This window comes from Cyprinus carpio, chromosome A15 (assembly GCF_018340385.1).
Source record: "Cyprinus carpio isolate SPL01 chromosome A15, ASM1834038v1, whole genome shotgun sequence".
Taxonomy (NCBI): domain Eukaryota; kingdom Metazoa; phylum Chordata; class Actinopteri; order Cypriniformes; family Cyprinidae; genus Cyprinus; species Cyprinus carpio.
Genome location: NC_056586.1, coordinates 29,370,462 through 29,393,082, shown reverse-complemented (window position 1 = coordinate 29,393,082; position 22,621 = coordinate 29,370,462). Strand labels below are relative to the sequence as shown.

The window sequence follows — 22,621 nt, the reverse complement described above, 5'->3', positions numbered from 1 at the left end:
AATGCTGGAGAAAAATGATTCTGCCCAGCCCTCTTCCTTTCTTCCCTTTCTCCCTCACACTATCTTTCTTTTGGCTCTCGGAGCCAAACTAGCATCCCCTCCTCTCTTGCACTCTCAATCTAGATAATTCAATCTGTCCAATATCAAATAATCACCTCCATTTTTTCGCCCCATTTTAACCTTATCACTGGCGCTGCCTCCTCAGGGGGCCGACTCTTGTTTCACCTTGTTAAGAGAGAGAGAGAAAAGGAGCCCAAGAGCGATAACCTGAAATCGGGGTGAAACGAGGTGGGTGAGGAATAGTTCTCTAAGGAGCGGGGAGTAAAGACTGTTTGTTGTTCTCACAATGTGAACGAGTGGGCAAACAGGCTAAGGAGGAAGCATGAGAAATGTGCTGTACGGGATTGTGAACACTGCAGCCCCTCAGAATTGGCCATTGTTCCCAACCTTTGTTTACCTTCTTTAGGAGCATCTCTAGCGGCTTAATCTTGCAAGAAAGTGGGGTCGACAGGTCAAGACCGGACTCTAGTTGCCACCCTGAGCGAGAGAGGGTGGGGGAACTCTTTTCCCCTAATCTTTCTGTTTTTTTGTGTCGTGTCTCTCTCTTTCCTTTTCTTTTCCTCATTTCCCCTGGAGTCTAATCTGTAAGCTTGATTGTTCTAAGCTGATTTCAAGCTTGCCCCTGGGAGGAGATGGCTTTTGGAGTTGGTTTTAATTAAGATTTAAAGGAAGCCTCCCTCAAGAAGGAAGATTGAGTGGTTTCTCTGGATGGAGGCATGAGAGTGGACAAGGTGGAACAGATTGCCCAGCAAAAGAAAAAAAAAACAGTGGGAAGTTATTCATCAGGAAAGACAGAGAGAGAAAGATATTTCATGAAAATACAATGTTATGTCTGGTAAATTATAATAGGCTATGTGGAGGATGCATTCATTCACACTTGCAGATCAGACCCCCCCCCCCATTTCTTTGCCTTCATCTCTGTTTGGGTGACACTCCTTTCCTTTTTTTTCTCCATTTATTCACTCCCCTAGAACTGCTGGGTTGAAAAAACTAAATGGTATAGTCCATTTTTCCCCTCCAAAAATCAGAATCAATAGAGATTGATTTGGACTTCCTAAGATCCAAACCCATATCCTGTAAAGACGTCATTGGAACACTGCCGAGCTGCAGGCAAGCAATCTCCAGATTATCTAGATGTTGTAATGATCGATAGCAACACCTTATGTACCCTTTTTCCACTGAAATGGTGCTGAGGCTAGAGCCAGGGCTCGGGGAATCTGTGAAATTCTTAGGATTTTCAGAAATGAATTGAGAATGGATTTAACATTTAACATTAATATAGTGAAATTATTATTTTATATTTTATCATTTTGATGTAACAATTAGACATAATTTAATTTAATTAATAAAAAGTGTATTAATCAATAAATACATGTTATTTGTAAATGAAAAATAATAATAATTTATCATTTCTATCCCACAAAAAAAGTGATTAGAGAAGCTGTACAGCCCAGCAGTAAGAAATATCTGGTGTTTGGTTTGAGTTTTTTTTTTTTTTTTTTCTATGGTGGAGACTAGCAGAATTGTTCCAGGTTGGGCTCCGGCATCAACACTGTGTCGGTTGAACATGAGTAATGAATTAAGAGCACATACCTCACTTGTTTGTCAGCTTCTGAAGTAGCCCAGAAACTAAGCCATACCTGCTAATAATGATTTGTTTATGTAATCGTTAAAATGGTCATGGTGTCTGGTGCTTAAATCATGATTTGGATCTGTTGGTGTGTGACCGTACAGGGAATTAAGATTCCTACAGAGTGGAAAGTCTGTATGCATGTGTGTGTGTGTGTGTGTGTGTGTGTGTGTGTGTGTGTTTGGCTTTGTTCATCTCTTTCTGCCTTTCTCTGTTCTTGCCTATCTTTCGTTCTCTCTCACACACTCTTTCTTTTCTTTCTCTCCCTCTGTCTCTCTGGATAATAGGCTTGTACACAGGTGGCCATGTCCCTTCGATGGACACCCCCAGACGTCCTTGTTAGACACTTAATTAAAAGCCTTATCATAGGAAAACACGCTGAGACATTCCAATATGGGCCTGGGCATTAGAGATACTGCCATGACCAGACAGCGTCCATCTATTACTGCTGTCTGCTTAAATGTCCAGCCAAACAGAGAGAGTCTGTGTGTTAAAGCATAAAAGAGTAAGGAGTTTACATGCAAAATAAGAAAATGTGCAAGTTGTTTTAGGATAGATAGATAGATAGATAGACAGATAGACAGATAGATAGATAGATAGATAGATAGACAGATAGACAGATAGATAGATTTGAAGTTTGTCTTTGAAAGAATATAACTGAATGATGATCTATCCACATCTAGTTTTGTTTATTTCTTTTCTTTGAATTTTAGATGCAAGTTATTACCAGGTATAAACAGCAATGTGTCTCAGCTGATCACTTGTGATTGGATTGCCTATAGACCGATCTTAATACCGGGTGTAAACAGGGCTTAAGGCTAGGAAGAAGTAGTTTTTTAACCTATCTTCAACCATGCTGGTGCAACAGATGTGGGTTTGTTGTTAGCAGGAGAATTTGTGAAAAAATCCACATCTGTCCTACCGTGCATTCCTCCCCTCCCACCGCTATCAGCACTCCTCCCATGGTCAGCTAACTTTTAGAGCTGATGGCAGGAGGGGGAAAAATCCCTAACAAAAGGAATACACACAACGAAGTGTTTAAGTTCATCACGCCACTAGCTGAGTTAGGCACACTAGGTGTTAAAGAAGAGCGGGGAGGTCAAGTGTCCCTCCCACTACATTCTACAGCAGCGCTAGGCAGGGACCAGCACACAGGGACCATATGTCCCAAACTCTAGTCAATGATCCTCCCCAAATGGAAAGACAAAGGCCTTTTCACTCAATTGAGACCGGGGAAATCTGCAATTCCACACTGGCAGCATAGCACCAGTCAACAAGAAGATAGTGAAAAGGAGGAGGACAGGGAAAGAGGGAGAAAGAGAGAGCATGAGAGGGACTTGGCATTTTCCATCACATTAACTAGGAACAATCCTGCCAAACAGCCTTGAGGCTCCTTCTCTTTTTCCCCAACTTCTTCTGTAGGTTGCCGGGTTCCAAAGCCCCCAGGAGACTCTCCTCAAAAGCTCTGTGTCCATTCCTCTGGCTCAGATGCTCAGCTAAGAATGCCACAGCCAAAGCATAGAGATCTATATCTCTGGCTATCACAAAGCAAGTTCTCTTATGTTTAAGCTGGGTCTTGTGCACTGGGGAGTTGAAAGTTTACAGGTTTACTTTTTTTAAAAGTCCACAACAAACCTATCCAATCATAAAATAAGAGTCAGGTGGCATATCCTGGTGTGAAGGTGCGCTCAAATGGGGGGTGGGGGGGGTAGGCTTAGCGAAAGAAAGAAGGGAGAGAGATAAAGCTTAGCAAAGACATGGAGAGGCCAGAACGGCACTGTAAAGTGCACAGGGTTCCTGGGGGAGAAATAGATCAGGCATGTATTCTGGCGCTGCAGCGATTAATATCAGTGGAGGAAAAAAGGTCAAACTTGACTGAAAAATGCTACGGTATATCATTGTTACTGGCACGGCCCACATTTCATACATCAAGCCATGCTGTGCTGCCTCGACTCTCCCGTCACTGGTCTCGCAGCCACAGCCCACGCCAAGTATTATCAAAGATTGATAGAGTGTCCTAGTTAAGTGGGGAGGGTGTAGGAAGTTGGAAGGAGGGATGAAGTGGGGAAGGAAGAATTGCCACCTCTGCGCTTCAGGGTAACAACTTGTTGTAACACGATAGCACCAATCAGTGAAAATGTATGCGAGTATGTCAGATTTTTGGCTAAAACTAACACTTGTTGTCTGGATTACACAGTTAAACTCAGCTAAAGGTTTTTCAGACAATTTGTTTGTGGCTTCCATAACAACACTTCATTCACAATCTCTCCCTCATCCTTATCTCCTCATCCTCCCTTTTCTCTTGTTCAGAGTGCTTGCTTAATAATTAATTGATTTATTAGTTCTCTCATTAATCATTCATTCATTAATCAGGGCCAAATTTTTCCAGAGGAAGTGGTTCAATCCGTAAAGACAAAAAAAAAAAAGAAAATCCTGACTTCACATTTCAGCCTAATTACGCTTCTTTGCTAATCACCACCAAAGAAATGGAGTTTCAGGAAATTACTTTTTTTTTCTCTTCTTACCCCCTCCCTCTTTTCTTCTGCGCGAAGCAAGCCAAGATGCATTGAGTTTGGCAGGTAAAATTTTTTCAATCCTTTTTTTATCCTCTTTCACCACTAGTTATTTTGTGTTCCGGAGGGTTTTAGTTATCAGTCATCATGTTAAAAGAACACTTTGAGTCCAGGCTAATCTAATGAACAAGAAAGCTTGGTCTTTAATTAAACTACCCAACCCCCCACCACAACTTGATAGAGGAAGGAAATGCAAACTGTGGTAACTAAGAAAACCACAGACATTGATTAATCACGGTGGTTTTGAAGGCCATCCGTGAGCGTGGGTCAGCCCTTTCACCAGCAAAGAGGCGGCTCATTGTTTCAGCCGATGCCACCCTCTCTAGAGAGATGAAGGAGCTGTTTGTTTAATTGTATACTGTTACGTGACGCAGACAGAAGTCATCACCACATAGGTGTCGAAAGAAAGAAAGTAAAACAGGCAGAATGAAGCTAAAGGGAAATTTTAATAGAACAGAAATTAAATCTCTTGTACATCAAACAAACTGGTGGTCTTCAAAAACAACACTCAACCGTGGCCAGTCTCTCTTTCGAGGAGAAAGGAAAAAACATCAAATTAGAGAAAGCTTCAATAGAACTGGCAGCGCCACATTAACCTCCAAGTGGTAGAAAAAAAGCACACGCATTGAATAATCCTAACAAGGTATTCATTGAACCCATCTCTCTTTATTTTCCAACACACATACTACCATGTGCGCCTAGACTTCAGTATGCCACTAACAACCTAGGTTACAGCTATTTTCCCTTTCTTCTCTGTATTTAGACCAATAAAGTGTATGGGATTTTTTGCTCTAATGAGATGCATACATTTACAACATCACTTCTTCATTAAAATAATAATAATAATAAAGACAGTATGAGGAAAAAACATTAATTATGGAACGCACTTCCTCCTATCATAGAGAGCCACAGGGGACTCCTCTGGGCTCAATTAGGAAGTGTAGGTCACAAATCCCCAGACTAAATTAATTGACACCCCAGGGCATTGAGCCTAGCATCCCAATAGCTCAGTATAAGTGCTAGATTTTCTTTGTTTTCATTTCATTTGCTTTTTGAAAGTGAGTACAGAGAGACCAACATAAGGGGGGCACATTCAAATGTGATCTTTTCATTGACTTTATGGATTTTTAATCATCTTGCCATATTTACAGTGTTACTTTTTCTGTGTTGTTTACCCTGACTTCACAGCCAAAGGATTGAAACGAGAGTGCATATAAAAGCGTTGTTTATTTATTTATTAATTTGTCCATGTTTATTTTTCCTCACAGTGAATGAGGCTCATCAGAGGCGGACTGATTGTAGATGTTTCCATCATTGTGGGGGCTTGGGGCATACAGCAACCCACACATTTATGCAAAGAGTGCACAACGCTAATGATTTAAAAGCATACTACATCTTAGATCATACTGTACACTAAGCAACAGAAAGCAAGCAACAGGGAGATAAAGTGAGATTGGTACATGCTGTAGGAAAGAGAGAATTAGAGAACAGTGGCACGGAAAGTAGATAAAGTAGAATGAGAGAAGGGAGAGCAACAGCAATAACCGTCTCCAGAAAATACCAGGAGACCTGCAGGAATGAAATGACAAGACTGGCCCAATCAACATCTTGTCAAGACAGTTGGCTGATGTGTAGAGACAATCTCTTCCTCCCCCTCTTCCTTCCCTCTCTAGTTTTTTTTCTTCTTCTACCCAGCCTCTTTGTGTTCCTAGTGGAAAGCTTTCCGTCTGCGAGTAGAGGAGTTCTTAGACTCTGAAGTGGGAGAGTGAGAATGGGAACGCTGGAATAATGACACTTGGAAAAGTTCTGACGCTCACCAGAGATGCGGCACAGCAGAGAGGAGTGCGTGACAGACACAGACTCTGCTGCAAGCAGAGGACCTAAGCGCCACACACATACATATGGCGCTTTTCCACTGTGTGGTATGACTCGGCTCGGCACGGCTCAGTACGGTACAGCTCGGCTCGGCATGGTTTGCATTTCCACTGCAGTTTAGTACTGCTTTAGAGTGGGCGGGATTATTCACATGTCATTATAGTTGCGCCACCTCTACTGCCATGACTCCTAAAAAAAACCTTTTTCATTCTGCGTCGCCCCAACAAGCTCTCGCTGGATCCGCTCCTCTGCAATCAACAAGAGAAACGTCTGTTCTTCCTCAACAGACAACGAAACCTTGTGATTGTTAAAAAGAAAAGGTGGGCTCGTTCAAAACAGTTGCGTCCGATCGTTGGTTGGCTGTGCTGATTTAAATCTAGCGGTTCTTTTGTGTTTGTGTCATAAGTTCAGTGACGCAGGTAGCGACGATTCTCTCCGGTTAATCCGTGATAAGCAGGGCTTTCACATCACATTTTGGTAACGGTATGGTTCACTTGGAACCTCAACCGAGGTGGTAATAAAAAAATTACCAGGTACCAGGTACTGTACCCAATGGAAAACCCCCCAAAAGTGAACCGTACTGAGCCGTACCGTGCCGTACCATACAGTGGAAAAGCGCCATAAGATGCATATTTCAGTACCATTTTTATTTCAGGATTTATCGGTCGCCCTTTTTATCTGACCTGGCAGGGTCAACGCGATCTGATGATGTGTTCATTGTGTTCACCCTCTGTTGTCAGGACAAGATTAAAAATGTTTTCCTTTACAAATTTTGCTGCCATAATGCTAGGATGTTACATGGTTGCTAATGTGTTCTTGGTGGTTGCTAGGGTATTTTGGGTGGTTGTTCTGGATGGCTTCTAGGTGATTACTTATTTTGACCCAGGTCTCTAGATGGCTTATCATTTGCCAAGTCCGATCACTTAGAAAAGCAATAGCACAACACTCTTCAAAAAGGCCCAAGATTTGAGGTTTGCATGTCGCTTTGAATAAAACCATCTGCAAAATGAACAAATGTAAAAATAAATCTTTCATGTCTATCATCAGTTTAATACTTAATGTTAGTGGTTTGTTCAAATCCCTGACTATGAGAAACCATAATAGTACTGCTTGCCTTAGCAAACACCACTAACAAGAGAATGAGATAGTGAGAAATAACTGCAGGGTGAGATGCTTGATTATCCTTCATTCCCTCTCAAAGGCATAGGCATTTTTAAACCCTCTATCTGTTGGAAGCCTGTTCTTCCCTTTTCCACCTCTACTGGAATCTCTTATGTCCTATTCTCTATTTTTTCTTACAGCTGCGGACCCCCCCATCATCCCCATTTCACTCTCTCTGTTGACAGGCTGACTTGAACCCCTGCAAGTTTCATGCTGATAAATAGAGAAAGGACAAGGATAGGGAGGGTGTAAGAGAGGGACAGGGTGTCTGGAATGCGGAGAGAGGAGCAGAAACAGGCATGGAGAAGGCAAATCAACAATTTGTCACACCTTATGTAACTGTGAAAAGGGCCCTGCTCAGCATTGATGCTGGGGATCAGGCCTGGTTGACAGGAGAAAAGAGAGAGGGAGGAAGGGGAAAGAAAAAGTGGGGGTTTACTAAAGGGATTGGAGGGGCTAGAAGAAGAGAGGGAAGCACAGGGGAAGAAGGTGTGATGGATGGATGAGCTGTATGGTCGTTTTGAAAAGGGTCTCGCACCGTGCCAGGATGCTTACAATAGACTGCAGACTGAATAAGACGCTAGGAGGATTAAACTCCTGCAAACAGCTCTTAAAAAGCTGTTAGGCTGCAATTTAGACACAAAAAAACACTGAAAGTAAGAAAGAAAGGGGGAGAAAGATGCGACTGGAATGTGAAGCAGGAGATAAGGCGCAGAAGATGAGACCAGGCGAACTTGAAAAGCAAGAACGAGGGAGAGAAGAAAGGAATTCAATGTGGCAGGTTCTGAAACTGCAGAAGCAAAAACAAGTGGCCCTCAGTTCAGTTTGTTTGGACATTAGGTAGAGGAGACGGCTATGTTTACATGGGAGACTTTTCAGATGCAGACTACAGAATGTTATATGGACTTTGGTATAACACATCTTCACATGTGCTTAAACACACGCGCACACACACACACACACACACACACACACACACACACACACACGCACACGCACACGCACACGCACACACTCACCCTCCACAATGAGAATGAAACAATAGAGTCAACCAACACCAAACAAAAGGATAATTCCTAAATGGAGCTCAGCTCTTTCCAGCTCGGGTTTAGTGGCCTTATCTGAAGCAGGCACAATGGATCGCTTTTAGCCAGCCCTGTTAATTTCCAGCAAGTTACTTTTCACACTAGTTTTCTCTTTTTTCCCCCCACTGCACTCATCAACCCTTTTACCCTTCTTTTTCTTGTATTCCTATCTCTCCTCTAGAGGAGTCTTGAGCACAATGCTCAAGGTGCTGTTAGAACTTAATAGAAGAGCAGGCTATGAAAAGGGTGAATTGAACAATTCAGTGATTTTGGCTTTTCTATTATTTACAGGACAGGCAATGGTGGAATGAATTTGATAAAGATATAACATTATCTGCATTCAAATGTGTGTCGCCTGCATTTGCTGAAACGATCAAACAATGAAATGGACAAACCTGCAAAATGTGTTGAGTTTTTGGTCCATGCAAAGCAGTGTATATCTATCTCTCTACATAGATTTTAGCATGATCATGAATGCATGTGTGCTATGTTACTCTCCTGCAACATCTTCACTGTTTATAATCAGAGTTGTCAGAGCAAACAGTGAAGAGGTTGAAGGATGGGATAAATATGGCTTGACATAGGATAAATATTCTGATTTATCTGCAAATGTGCCAGGGGCGAAACCAAGTGCCACACACACAAACATACACATTTAATAATACCATCAAGACTCCCTGCTGTCATTAGTGAGGGTAGACCAGAGAGGGATCACTGCTAACATCTGTTTGTCCCAGTGAGGCAGAGTGCATGGCTCTCTCCTCAAATGCATCCTGGGCTCTAAAAACATTCTGGAGAAAGTAGGGGAGAGTGAAAGTAAAAAAGCAAAGCTCTTTAATATGTCATGCTCATGTCAGGCCCAGCTGCAGCTGCACTTAACGTGTGACAAAAAAAGACAAAGTCACTGTGTCAAAGTAACAACTAAATGTGAGACACAATCCCCACAGCACGCCTGCCCTATTTACGCCACCACATGAACCCACACTCCTCTCTGCTTCCATCCAGTGCCGTGAAATGATATTCCATTTTGAAAAAATCCGGATTAAAGTGTATCAGGCCAAGTGTGTTGTGACCTTGTTACTAGGGGAAGGGGTAACGCATAAACACAGAGGCACACGCAGATGCCACACACTGTGGAGCAAATCACAATGTAGGTTTTAGAGACGGCTTTTTCTGTCTTATCCCACGCACCTATTTATTTGTTATGGTACCTCGTAATGACATTGCAAGAGCCAGACAGGCATGTTAATACCAAGCCTTTTGTCTGACCTGCTCGTTATGTTAGTTCAATATCAAAACCTCAAAAGGGTCTACCTTAAAAAAAATGTAAATTGTCTCCCACCATTGCTCCTCTTCGTCTCAATACACCCTCCTTTTTATTTGTCTTTTTTTCCTTCTTTCATCCCTCTCTTCTCTGTCAGAAACAAACTCATGTAATTAAGCCGCTAACATGCCGTTAAAGAATTGGCTAATTCAGCAAGGAGGAATTATTCCAATTTGAAATGACTCATTAACCAGACGTGATATTTTGTTGAGCTTCTCTTGGAGCAAGATTTGGAGAGCGTTGAATCACTCCCATGGTGTGAACTCATTTCGCTGTATATGTGGATCTGTGTATGTGAATGTCTACATGTATTGCAAGCGTAATAAAGATGCTTTTGGATTTGCTCATGTGGCCTGGTGCATGCATTGATATGGGTGCATAACTTGTAAATGGGCCTGAATGCAAGCTGTGAATGTCTTGTGTGTGTGAGAGAGAGTGATTAAAGACATGCACAGAGGCACAACTCAGCAAGGGGTCTAAAGAGGAACTATTGAATGTACAAAAGCCCTTAAATATCGGCTCATCCTGATGAATTATCACAGCTCGTAAACATTTAGATGCTGGGGCAAGATTCTTTAATTGCAATCGATGTTCATCCAGTACCTGATGCAAAAATGGAGAATCCCAGAAGCACAACACAATTACAGTATCTGTAAAGAGACTCAATATCTCATAAAAGTGGAGCTCCAGTGATGGCAGGACTGTACAAAAAAAGAATGATTCTATATAAACATACAGTTAAAGGTTTGACTTAGAAATACGGCCACTAATAATATTGTCAAAAAGAGTTTTGTTTTTGACAGAAAAGTCATATTTAGCTCTTTTGATCTCATGTCCTTTTTTGTAAAGGAAAAAAAAAATGTGTCATGGAGGGCTTCAATAAGTCTTGTTTCCAAAAATAAATAGGTAATTGCTACTTTGATTCTGATCATTTTGAATTTGTATTTTTTCCCCCTTTTTTAACAATAACATACAATACATAAGACAGCATGAAAATAATACTAAACAAAGAAAAATGTTTGATACTAAAGTAACATTTGAATAATGAAGTAGGGAAAAAAAACTAATCTAGGTAACTCTTTGGAAGAGAGACAACTATTTCTGAGCATTGGTATCCTTCTCTTAGTAAGAGTTCCCAGGGGAATGGGACACTTGTGGGATGCAGGGTGATCTGAGGGTGGTAGTAAATAGTAGGTGTCAAAATTAGGCATGATTTGTGTTTTTCTTTTACTTTCATTTACATTTTAAAATGGCCATTTGTCAGTTGTGTTTTAACATACCAGGTTGCCTAACCGATAGAAAGTTGGTACTTCCATTTTATTGCAGTGTCAGTCTCTACTCTGTATTTCTTCTCCTGTCTGGCTGTGTCCATCCTCAATAGAAGAAAAGAGGACTGTCAGCACAAGTGGGAGAAAAGAGCAAGACCTAAAATCTGCACTGGCCTTTGCCTCGGAGGGAAAGAAAGCTTATGTTTCAGAGAGAGAACACCGGTGTGGGGTTGTGTAGGAGGTTGGGGGGGTGGATGGTCTTTGCTGCACCCCTTGATGGAGTGGATAATTGAGTCTGGACCAAACTCTGTCAGCCAAGCTCGGAAGCCCCTTTTCAGCTCAAAGAAATGCAGTGAGAATGATGAAGTGAGAGAGAGAGAGTGAGAACAACAGAGAGTGAGAGAGGATGGAGGAGAAAGAAAATCCTAGGCTCCCTCAGGGGGGAAAGCCGCTATTGAAAAGCTATTAAACTTGCATTTAGCAGGATTGATTGGAAATGAAGAGGCCTATTAAAACCAAGGGACAAGAGGACAATAGTGTGTTTCTGGCCACCGTATGTTGCCCTCCTTTCACCGTCTTGCTGCCCCCCCACCTCCCACCCCGTCTGTTTAAACACCCCTGGCCCAAAGAAAAAAGTTTCTGAGGGGTTTAGCACCAGCTGAATAGATCCCTCCTTATCCACCACTGGCACCCTATTCTCCTATTTAACCACACAGAAATAAAAGGGCAAAGAAAGAGGAAGAAAGGCAGAAAAAATGGGGGATGGTCCATTTCTTTTTGAAAAACCAGTAACAGCCCTCCCCTTCTAACACCCCCACCCCCCCCACTTTCTCTGAAATCTCATGTGAACGGATTAGTTACTTTTGGATGGTTGCCATCTTTCTACTTTCAAGAAGGCTCATGATGCACCAGATCCAATCATGAAGCTCTTGCAATGGAGAAACACAGAAGTGTGTGTTAGAAGGCCATGTGTGTACATAAAAGTGACTGGTATAGTGTGAGAGAGAAGGCTGATGTTGATTAATCTGGGTGCATTTATTGCGATTTTCCAGTAAAATAGAGAGCCTCTATTCAAATAACACAAACTAGAAAGAGCAGAAAGTGTTTAAAAAGGAGAAAGAAATATTGCAGCAAAGACGAAATAGAGGGAAGGCAGTGAGGTGGCAGGTGCCTTTCTCAGCCCGTGACGGATGGCTCTCATAGGATGCTGAAAGCTCCTATGATTGTTTAACATACAATTTTACTGAAAGATACCTCTTCCCCCACCCTGGGAAGTGGTAACAGACTCTCTGGCTCAATGGGCTTTCGCTTTGCCATATGGGCATAGGAAAGAGTTAAATAAGTCATGACCAGCTGATGCCTAGATCCATGCCAAGTGCAGAAAACCAAACTGTTGTAAAATGTGTTATGGACTGTATTTTTTTCTTGCCAACCGGAAGATGATGCAACATAAGCCTTTTCTGCATCAATCAGTTAGCACAATACCACTTGCTGGTCTTGATTTAAAACAAAACAAACAAAAAACTTGCACAGCATGTGACCAGTCGTGAAAATTCTCTTAAAAGAGTGTGTTGGATAGGTAAAGCGATTTTAATTCAGTGTAAAGGCTAATATGTTCCTTGAGCCCAGTGCATGGGTATTTCAAGAAAAATTGTGTTTCATTGTGTATCTGGAAGAGTATTACCAGCTGCAGAGAGATGGTGAATGTGTGCTGGAATGGCTCTTGCTGATTCAGCACTAATATACCATCGCACTAATGTGTTCTGTGCTTTCCCATCTCACTCCCTGTACAAAATCACTGACCTGAAAGCTGGACTGGTTAGAGCAAAATGGCAGATAGGCTTCAGCATTAGGAGGGAGAGTCTTGCTGCAGTTTACCATGGTGATCTAACTAGCTACTGGTACACTTCAGAGAGCCAGACTGATACAGAGAAAAGTTGCACTTTTACATTTAAACATTTAAAGAAAAACTCAATAACACTGAAACAGAATAAATGCAATGGTCATGCCTTTTTTAACCAATTTGTTAAAAGCAGGACATGGTAGACTGGAGCCTTTCACTGCATTTGAACAATGTTATGAAGTCTTAAGACCTTAAGAATGCTTCAATTTTACAGTGTTTGGTTTAAATTTCATCATCAGGGGTGTCCACACAGAAAATGCACATACAGACCGCACACGCTCCCGCACTCGCACCCGCACACACACACACACACAGGTCTGTATGTGCACAGTATGTGATTCACTAGATAGATCCACTGTGCTTATTACACATATTTATATCACAATATCAAACAACAACTGAAGTATTAATGTTTTGTGTGTGTGTGTGTGTTCCTCCTACAGTGTCTCAAGCAGCCTACTTTTCTCAGCAGCCCCAGGACCAAGTAGTGGTTGCTGGCCAATCAGTAACCTTGCCCTGTGTGATTGTTGGATACCGGGGCATGGTGCAGTGGACCAAAGATGGCTTGGCGCTAGGCGGCGAACGAGACCTACCAGGTAAGAATTATACAAGAGCCAAACAAGAAAATTGTCTGAGAAAATTGTCAAGAGTTATTCCATTTAACAGTGCTTTTCAACACTGAGTCATTTTCAAAAAAATTAAGTTGAAAGGGGGAAAAATTAAGTCAACGTAATTAATTTTCAAAGTGCTTCTAAATGGTGCACTGGTTTGTAATTAGCTAGAAACCCACTTTCCTATATCTCAACCAAGTTTAGAGCAAGTAGCAAGGCATAAATGATGCTGTTCCCCCAGGAGATACACAATGGTTATTGAAGTTCATTTACCAAGGCTTAGTCTTCTCTTATCTTCATCTTTTTCTTTCCAATTAACAATAGATTGGCAGGTAAAGGGCAGCATCCCTTCTCTGCAGTGGATGTGTGTTTGAGTAATGTCACTGCTTCACTTCTTCGGCTCTATTGAGTGAAGAAACGGGAAGGCAAACAAACACCGCAGCTAATGCAAACTAGCGTTTAATTTGTCTAATCATCTCAGCCGTCTGCTCGGGCTGAGGTGGAGAATCAATCACCGCTCATGTCATGCATTGACATTTAAAATGATTTCCCCAGCAGCTTTGAAGGCAACAGCCTGGACAGTTAAAGTAGTCCGTTTTGGCTGGCTGCATGAGCAAGGCACCTCACATGTTGCCGCTGACCAAGTAGTACAAAGATTTTAATGTGCATAGAATATGGTCTCAAAACTAGCCCTATCTATGATGGCAATATGTGTGTATATATCTCTAACAGTGACTTTTGTGTGGATCAGGTTGGGTACGTTACTCTCTGATGGGAAACCCGTTATCAGGAGAGCACAGCTTGATGATCGATTCAGCTGAGCTAGGCGATGATGCGGTATACGAGTGTCAAGCCACACAAGCTGGGCTGCGATCACACAGAGCCAAACTGACGGTGCTGGGTAAGAACCATGTGTGTGTGTGATATGAGTGAGTGAGAATGATCGAAAGTGAGAAGAAACCACTGCAATATAACTCTCCTGCAACTGATTAAAAACCGGGGGGAATAGAGCATTCCTCATAGTCCCCAATTTCATTAACAGTATTTAAACTAGTGCCTCAAATGTGTAACACTGCAAATTTCTCTGCTCCACATAAAACACTTCGGAAATCCCACCCCCATGCAATCCTATGTCAAGCCTTCATTATTTATTCACAATTTTAAATCAAACCCCAACAGAACTCATTTTTTCAAACCGAGCAAAACAGTCGACAGAAACACTGAGAAAAATAACCCCCACTTCACTGTTTCTTTCCCTCTCTCAATCTCTATAGCCTACTGACACTTAACACTATGAAGGACCAAGGAAATGTGATTGCAGCAGTCACAAATGACTTGCGTGAATGGTTAAAAGTCAAAGTCTGCACAGTTAGCACATTTTACAGTGACTAACGGAATTTATCAACCGCAGGGCTGCTTTTACATTAACGCAATGTGATTGATCTGCATATTCTCCAGCATTTAGCGACAGGGGGGTGGGGGTGGGGGGAACGAGGAGGGGTGAACAATCAGTGGGGATTTCAGCTCAGTGCTGCATTGCTGACACCTGGTGGCACGACTTGGACAGAGCCATGTTTTATATTAGCTGAAAAACATAGATTTCCCCTGAGAAGTAAGGATATCAAGGGCTAAAAATATAAGATGTTAAAGATTTAGCATTATGAAAGCGAGAAAGGTCAAGTTTGTTACTGCACGATAAAAATAATTTTGCCTCTAATTGAACAAAATTGGCACAGCCACACAGACTCATCAAAGAAAAGAAGGGCTACAACAATAGCCTTTGTACACACTGCCAATGTCTGGCACACTGTTCGAATTCCCAGACTAAAGTGTCGCAAATATGCCAGCTCCTGTGTGGAAGGAATGAGGTGTGAGTGTGTGCACGTATATGTAAGCGTTCATGTGTGTACGTGCATGTAGGGGCATGTGGGGAAATCAATGCAGCCCGATGAGACCAAAGCAATCCAACAGAGTCAAAGAAGTCAACGGCAGGAGTGCAGTCGAGGGAATCCACATGGAAATTAGAATCACCTCGCACACGGATTCCATTAGCGCCTGGGCAAGACCAGCAAAAAGACCTCTGACAATTCTGATACAAAAACAGAAATTGGTTCGGAGAAAAGGAACAGGACAGACAGAAAAGAGTGTACCACAGAAAGAATATATATATATTTTTTTTGCATGTTTCTATGCATACTACGTGATGGACACTTTCATCAAATGTGGCAGACACTGTTTGCCCAAGGCTTGCACACAGGCATGCAAACAAATGAACAAATCAGTAATTCAGATGAAACAGGCCTGGGGCAGAGTGCCTGTAAATAGACTCAAATCTCAGCCATGTTAAAAGGGCATGAGTACTGTCTTAACTTCTTTTCATAGAGAGTCAATCTCTCTGTCCATTTACCAGCTTGTTCTGTAGTGACATGACATACAGCCAAGTATGGCGAACCATACTCAGAATTTGTGCATTTAACCCATCCAAAGTGCATACACACAGCAGTGAGCACACACACACCATGAACACACACCCGGAGCAGTGGGCAGCCATTTATCCTCTGGTGCCCGGGGACCAGTTGGGGGTTCGGTGCCTTGCTCAAGGGCACCTCAGTCGTGGTATTGCCGGCCCGAGACTCAAACCCACAACCTTAGGGTTAGGAGTCAAACCCTCTAACCACTAGGCCACGACTTCCTATATAGGTCAAACTGGCAGAATTAAATGATTCCACACTGCAGTCAGAAAGGGGTTAGGCTATGGCTTTATGTATGAAGTACATGTGCAGTACGTGTAATTTATGCTAGGATTAGGTAAATATACTCTCATATAAGGTGTCACAATATTCAATAGTCTACTGGTCATTAGGACACTTGTCGTTAGTGCATAAAATTTCAATGTTTATAAACCATGTTGGTTGCCAACATAATATATTCAAAAATATTCAATAACATTCAGGCCTACTGTATAATTTCCAAATGGTATATACAATTATACAGTGTAAAAAACCTTAATACTCAGATCCTATTGATGATTTGTTGTTGATTAAGATTTATCCTTACAAATCCAAGTCTCCATTATCCAAGTAACCCATTATCACAAAATCTTTAATGAGCCACTTGTGGGTTCCCATAGTGATTGGACACCTGTAAATTTTAGGCTAATTGGGGGGAAATGACAATCTTCCACAGACAAGTAGAACAATTATGATGTAGCCTTCATGTGTTTTTCTTGAAGTAAAAAAAAAAAAAAACTCTTTAATTCAATTTTCAGTGCCACCTTCAGATCCCGTAGTGGAGGGAGGGCCAGTGGTCCGCCTGAAGGCTCATACTGCTCATAACCTGACATGCCGGGCATCTGGGGCCAAACCTGCCGCAGAGATTACCTGGTACCGAGATGGAGAGATAATGCACGATGCCATCTACACAAAGGTAAGAATGTGGGCACATCAGGCTTTATGGCAGGCACTATGGCTGATTACAACTTAGGGTCTCTTTCTTGCCCCTTACCTGTCCTTCACATTAGTTCCTTCACACAGTGCACACTCAAAGTTGTGAAAACTCTCTTGTATTCAATCTCTGTACGTCTCATCCTCATCACCCTACCACAAGCTGCCTCCTTATGTGCCTCTTTTTTCTCTCACTCTTGCTGTTGCTCTAATACTCGAGCATAACTGGAGCATGTCAAAGCTCAGACAGGCATAAGCGTTTGATACAGTTTCCGCTGAGAGAGAAAGAGCAAAGGAGGGAGAGAGGGAGTGAGAGAGGGAAAAGAGAGAGAGAAAGGGAGAGGGTGGGAGAAGAGAGGGGAAATCAGCCACAACAATGCCGAAACACAATGGGAAGTGCAGTGGAGTGTGAACCGGCTGCAACTGCGAAAGTGTCACATTTGTCATGCTCTCTGACCACGCTAAACGACACTAAACGACATGTTTAAGGGGGCAAGAGCCAGCAGTGAATCGAGGGAAGTGGAGGAAAGGGAGAGAGAAAGAAAGACAGATGGAACCCGGAAAGAAGATGAAGGAAAAATGAACACAGGAGACGATTGTTTAAGAGCGGGGTGGAAAATGCAAAGCCATTTTGATTTAAGCTGGAGAAAAAAAAAACTAGATGGAAAGCCTCATGAAGACACAAAGAACAAAGTGAAGGAATGTGAAAATGGTAGACAGAGGAGGGCAAGTTGGTGGGAGAGAGCAGATGAGTAATAAGAAAAGGACAGTGAGTGGAAGGCTGATGACAGGCGGCGTCGTGACTCGATCTAGCATAAAAATGCTTTCACCGCGTCAGAGGTTAAGCGTGTGACTTGCTATTGATTCGCCCCCAGGCTCTCCAGGGAACTGTCTTCCCATAATGCTCCTGCCCTAGTACAGCACTGTGCCTTTCCCCCCTCCAATCGTCTCAAACCTAAAACTGCGCCTGATCCTCCATTAAGGCTGTCTTGTAGATTCAGCGGGCAGCAATTCACCTAGACTGCACTACACCTCTCCCCACTTAGGCGTATTGATTTCTCACACACAATAAATAGATTTCGAGGATGACATGCAGCAGGAAGAGCTGATAGACAGATCTTTGGGAAAACGTGCTATTGGCAGAACGGTTCCAGCAGCGTCTTAAAACAAAGACACTCACATGCCTTTCTAAACTGATGGCGGCTTTAATTCTCTGCAATGCACAGCCTATGGAGCTGGCACAGAGTTGAGCTCAAATGGGATTATGGGCATCATGGGAATTCCTTATTAAATTAGGATGTGCATCAGAAAATATAGGACAATCAGATTAGGGTTATCATGTCTATGTGATTTTAACTGATAACAAGATGAGAGAAATAGCTGTGTGTTTTGTATCTGAAGTACACAGACCATTAAGGCGAAATAACATTTCAGTAGCCATTCTGTTTGTCAAATGTCTCTTCCTATTTGAATCCAAAGGGTGTCACACATAACAATTATGGATAGTTTTGTTAAAAGCTGCCTTTGCCATTTTCGGAAACATTAAATCGAGGCATTCTGTTTTCAGAGAGCTACAGCAATTTGTTCCACCAGCACTGATACTGTCTCAGTTTTTTAACTAGTTTCACACCGTATCACTGTCTTTTCAGACTTTGATGGAGGATGGAAAGAGAGAAACAGCGGTTAGCATGCTACCCATGGTGCCTGAGGATAGCGATTCTGGACGTACCTACACCTGCAGGGTCCTAAACCCAGCTGCTCCTGCAGGTCGCCAAACTTCGGTTACCATCAGTGTTCAGCGTGAGTAGTTTTTATGTATTTATTTTTCTCTGTGATGCAGATTTTGCGGTGCTTATTTCATTTATGTTTTTTTTTTTTTTTTTTACTCTCTGTATTCCGAATACTTGAAAATGACATGTGCTTTGTATTGTAATGTATTACAAATTTGATTTCCTAAAATAAAAGGTATGGCTCATTAGAAAAAAACACATTAAAAATACCAGAGAGATGAGTATTTCAGTGTAAGATTAGTGGTTCAGTAAATTTGAGACTTGGTTTAAATATATTTGCATGGCACTGTACAATTGTCTATTTATATGCAAGGTTTTTTTGTAAAAAAAAAAAAAGACGTGTAATTGGACAGGGGAATGGATTTTTAAAAAGGATTGTGACTTACATTTACACACCTGGAGCTTGGCAGTGAAGTCATTTGGAAGGATTTGTAAAGCCTCTATTGCTGCAGTGAATCTAATCCTGCATGTTTCCTTCCAGATCCTCCGTCTGTGACTCTCTCTGTTCAGCCTCAGACTGTAATGGAGGGAGCAAAAGTGTTGTTCATTTGCTCTGCCTCTGCCAACCCTGAGATCACAGGTTACAGGTAAGCACATCTAATATCACAACAGACTCAATGCATAATCCCAGATTATCCACTCCATCAGATTTAGGTTTGAGTGTAAATCCCAAATTGGATATAAATTACAGATCAACTGCTTTGTGCACAGTTGCTTCAGTGTTTGGTGTTAATAATAGTTGTTATTGTAAAGAGTGAAACATCACAAAGAATGTACCACTGAATCAAATAAATGAATGCATTTTCATGTTCATGTTGCAAACAGATGGTCCAAGGGTGGGGTTCCTATCTCGGAGGCTAATGGTGACAGCCTGGAAGTGACCGTAGACCACTCTTACTTTACAGACCCAGTGTCCTGCGAGGTGTCCAACTCAGTAGGAAGTACTAATGTCAGCACCTTAGTGGATGTACAATGTAAGTGATTTTATGTCATCCACCTCCGTAATAACTTATAAAATTGGAGATGTTCAATCTGTATTACTCTCATTTATCCTAAATTTCAAAGAAGGAAATGAAAAAAGGCCTTAAAATCAAGAGGATATCCTTTAGAGATGTTTGTTGTATTTTAAATAAGACTGAATAGAAAGTGCTTGATAAATTACATCACTTTGTAACTCACCATTTTTTGTTGTGGCCATGTATTTTGGTCTCCATTCAGATTTAGATGAGGAGTGTCTGTTAAATAAGATTTCATTCAGTACAGTCTAACAGCAGTGTTCAGGTATAATCAGTCTCTTAAATAATGTAAACGTGCACTGCATGAAAGAATTTCATATACAAGAAGTAAACAATACACGGTCACATCTTTTCCTTCGAAAATATAGTGCCATACGTACCTCGCACATTAATTCCTTGGAATTACCTTCTTTTGCTACCTGTATTCTTAATAGGGGATGCGAACATTGTAATGGGCTTCATTTTTGTTTTATACTTGCAAAGACAAACTCCAGGGAAATGTACTAAAACACAACTGGAATTCACATCTTTTATTTTTAGTTGGTCCCAGGTTGCTGACAGAACCGAAACCCCAGACAGTGGACATAGGGATGGATGCTGCTTTCACTTGCTCATGGACAGGCAACCCTCCCCTCACTCTGGCCTGGACTAAACAAGGCTCCAGTGTGGTATGGTGACCTCTTCTTTTCTTCCTAAAAATTGCACACCATCTACAACTGTCACAGCAATCCTATTTGGATTCATTCAATGTATTCTACATGTATATTGATTTTCATTAGGGTATGGAAAGATTGGGTTGGAGTGATTCAGAACAACTGTTAGCCCAGTCCAGTTTTTATTTGATCCAATAAACACATTCCATCTCCATTAAGTTTATTCACTTAAAAAAGGTTCATTACTTTAAACAAGTATGTTATCATGTATATCATGTATAAACAATTATAACATGTCATATCTCAACTCGGGCACCAGAATTACCCACCTCCAAAATCCCAATTTAACCCCTGTCTGTACAGGAAAGATAAAATGATTTTCTGCTCAGAGCTGGATGGTTAATGGATGACTTTTCTGTTTACGGCACATTTACAGGAGTTTAGAAAATGGATAAAGTGATTGCTAGCCTAAAATGAAAGTTTAGCTCCAGTAGATGTGTGAAATGCATCAGCCTATTCTGCTGTAAGTGTTTCTCTGCTGCTGCTTAATCAGATTCCATAAAGAGCCTGAGAAAGCAAACAAAAAGCGAGAGAGGAAGGAAAAATAGTGGGAGAGAGAGAGAGAGTGGGAGGCTAAGGCTGAAAAGCCAGAAGGTTCTGATGAGACAATCAGTTAATTTTGCCATGATTACATCCCTCCACCCTGCCCTTCCTGAGTATGGGCCGATCTGATCCACAAGTAGAGCGTTTACTTCATCGCCACAAGATATGGCTTAATTGGCTAATTCGATGAGTGCTGGCGAATGGAAAATCGAGGCGAGTGCTAAACGGATTAATCACAGTTTGGTGGCGTCAAGAGTGGGAAGGAGGGGAAGGGGAAGAGTGTGCTCTAATGATCAATGGCTTCTAGAAAGTGACCGTGGCATGTGTACCAGTGCACTAGAGGCAAAGGAGCAACTATCTGCTCATACTCTGGAAAATTCTGCACTGCCATTGTCGTAGGTTTAATTAGAGCAGTGGGTTGACTCAGAGGACCCAGGCTGGAGCGCTTTAGACAGTAATTAAGATTGCTGCAGACAAAATTACAGGCGGAGTCAATGCTTTCCCTTTGGTATTGGTGGCATTGGTCTTTCTCTTGTGTGAGCCACGAGCAACGAAATGGATGCCTGGTGCTAATGGTAATAGCCATCTCTGAATGCCACGGCTTGATCTGTCTGGAACAAAAACTCACTGTGTCTCTACACAATCTTCCCATCTTCATCCTGTGGAAATATTGACATTTTGTAATGATTTTCATTCCACAGCTGGCTAGAAAGATAAGAGTTTAACAGGAAGTGAAAAACATCAATATTACAAACATGCATAGACAGGCATTGTCATACAGACATTTGATAGAAAGTATATACTTATATTTGGTGTGTGCTAATCTTAATAAATTATTGACATGTGGTTTGTAGCAAACTCTTACCTGATGCCTATTTCTCTGGTCACTTGTGTGGAGAAATGTTTTGGTATAGCAGCAGATCTGACCAGGCTATTCTTGTTCATTTTATTTAACAGGTGCTAAGCAATAGTAACACCCTTCAGCTGAAGGCAGTTACACAAGAGGATTCTGGGACATACACCTGCAAAGCCATCGTGCCTCGGATTGGTGTGGCAGAGAGAGATGTAACTCTAACTGTCAATGGTAACTAAATGCTGGCTTTTTATCTCATGTGTTTTCTTCTCTCCTCGTTCTTTCCCAATTTGTTAATGATAAATTCTGTTTCAAAGCCACATAAATTCACGGTTTTTGGTTAGCTTACTATGGTTTGGAACAAAAGTTGTATTTTTTTCTGTTAATCAGTGAATTGCTTCCCTAATTGATGAGCTTCTTGATGAGCTTCTATGTGCATGACCCATGCACTTGGATTGAGTACACAAGGAATATCAGCTCTGTGTCTTCTTTGCTTTCATTAGCACCCTTAGTCAGTACAATTTCTCTTCATTTCTCTTTCACACAAACACTTCAGGCCCTCCCATCATCACGGCTGAGGCCACGCAACAGGCCGTCAAGCATTCCAAGGGCAAGTTGGAGTGTCTAGTGGGCAGCAGCCCTCCTCCTGACAAGATTGTAAGTATACATTCTCCTATTTCTCTGTGTGTGTGGTTGCTAGGTATCTGACGCTTAGTGTAGCCTTATTCCTGACAAGCTTGTTTGTGAGCCTTTCCCCTTGAGCAGGTGCTTTC

At 41.8% G+C, this 22,621-nt stretch overlaps 1 protein-coding gene across 1 annotated transcript in view; it reads left to right on the top strand.

Annotated features, from left to right (window-relative positions):
• Positions 1-22,621, top strand: part of LOC109103388 (kin of IRRE-like protein 1) — a 44,762-nt gene that overhangs the window by 15,611 nt on the left and 6,530 nt on the right. Inside the window, exons 2-10 of the mRNA XM_042771670.1 lie at positions 13,323-13,475; positions 14,242-14,391; positions 16,759-16,916; positions 18,583-18,733; positions 19,205-19,310; positions 19,549-19,697; positions 20,280-20,407; positions 21,953-22,079; positions 22,405-22,505. Coding sequence (XP_042627604.1) covers positions 13,323-13,475; positions 14,242-14,391; positions 16,759-16,916; positions 18,583-18,733; positions 19,205-19,310; positions 19,549-19,697; positions 20,280-20,407; positions 21,953-22,079; positions 22,405-22,505 — 1,223 coding nt within the window. The remainder of the gene's footprint in view (positions 1-13,322; positions 13,476-14,241; positions 14,392-16,758; positions 16,917-18,582; positions 18,734-19,204; positions 19,311-19,548; positions 19,698-20,279; positions 20,408-21,952; positions 22,080-22,404; positions 22,506-22,621) is intronic.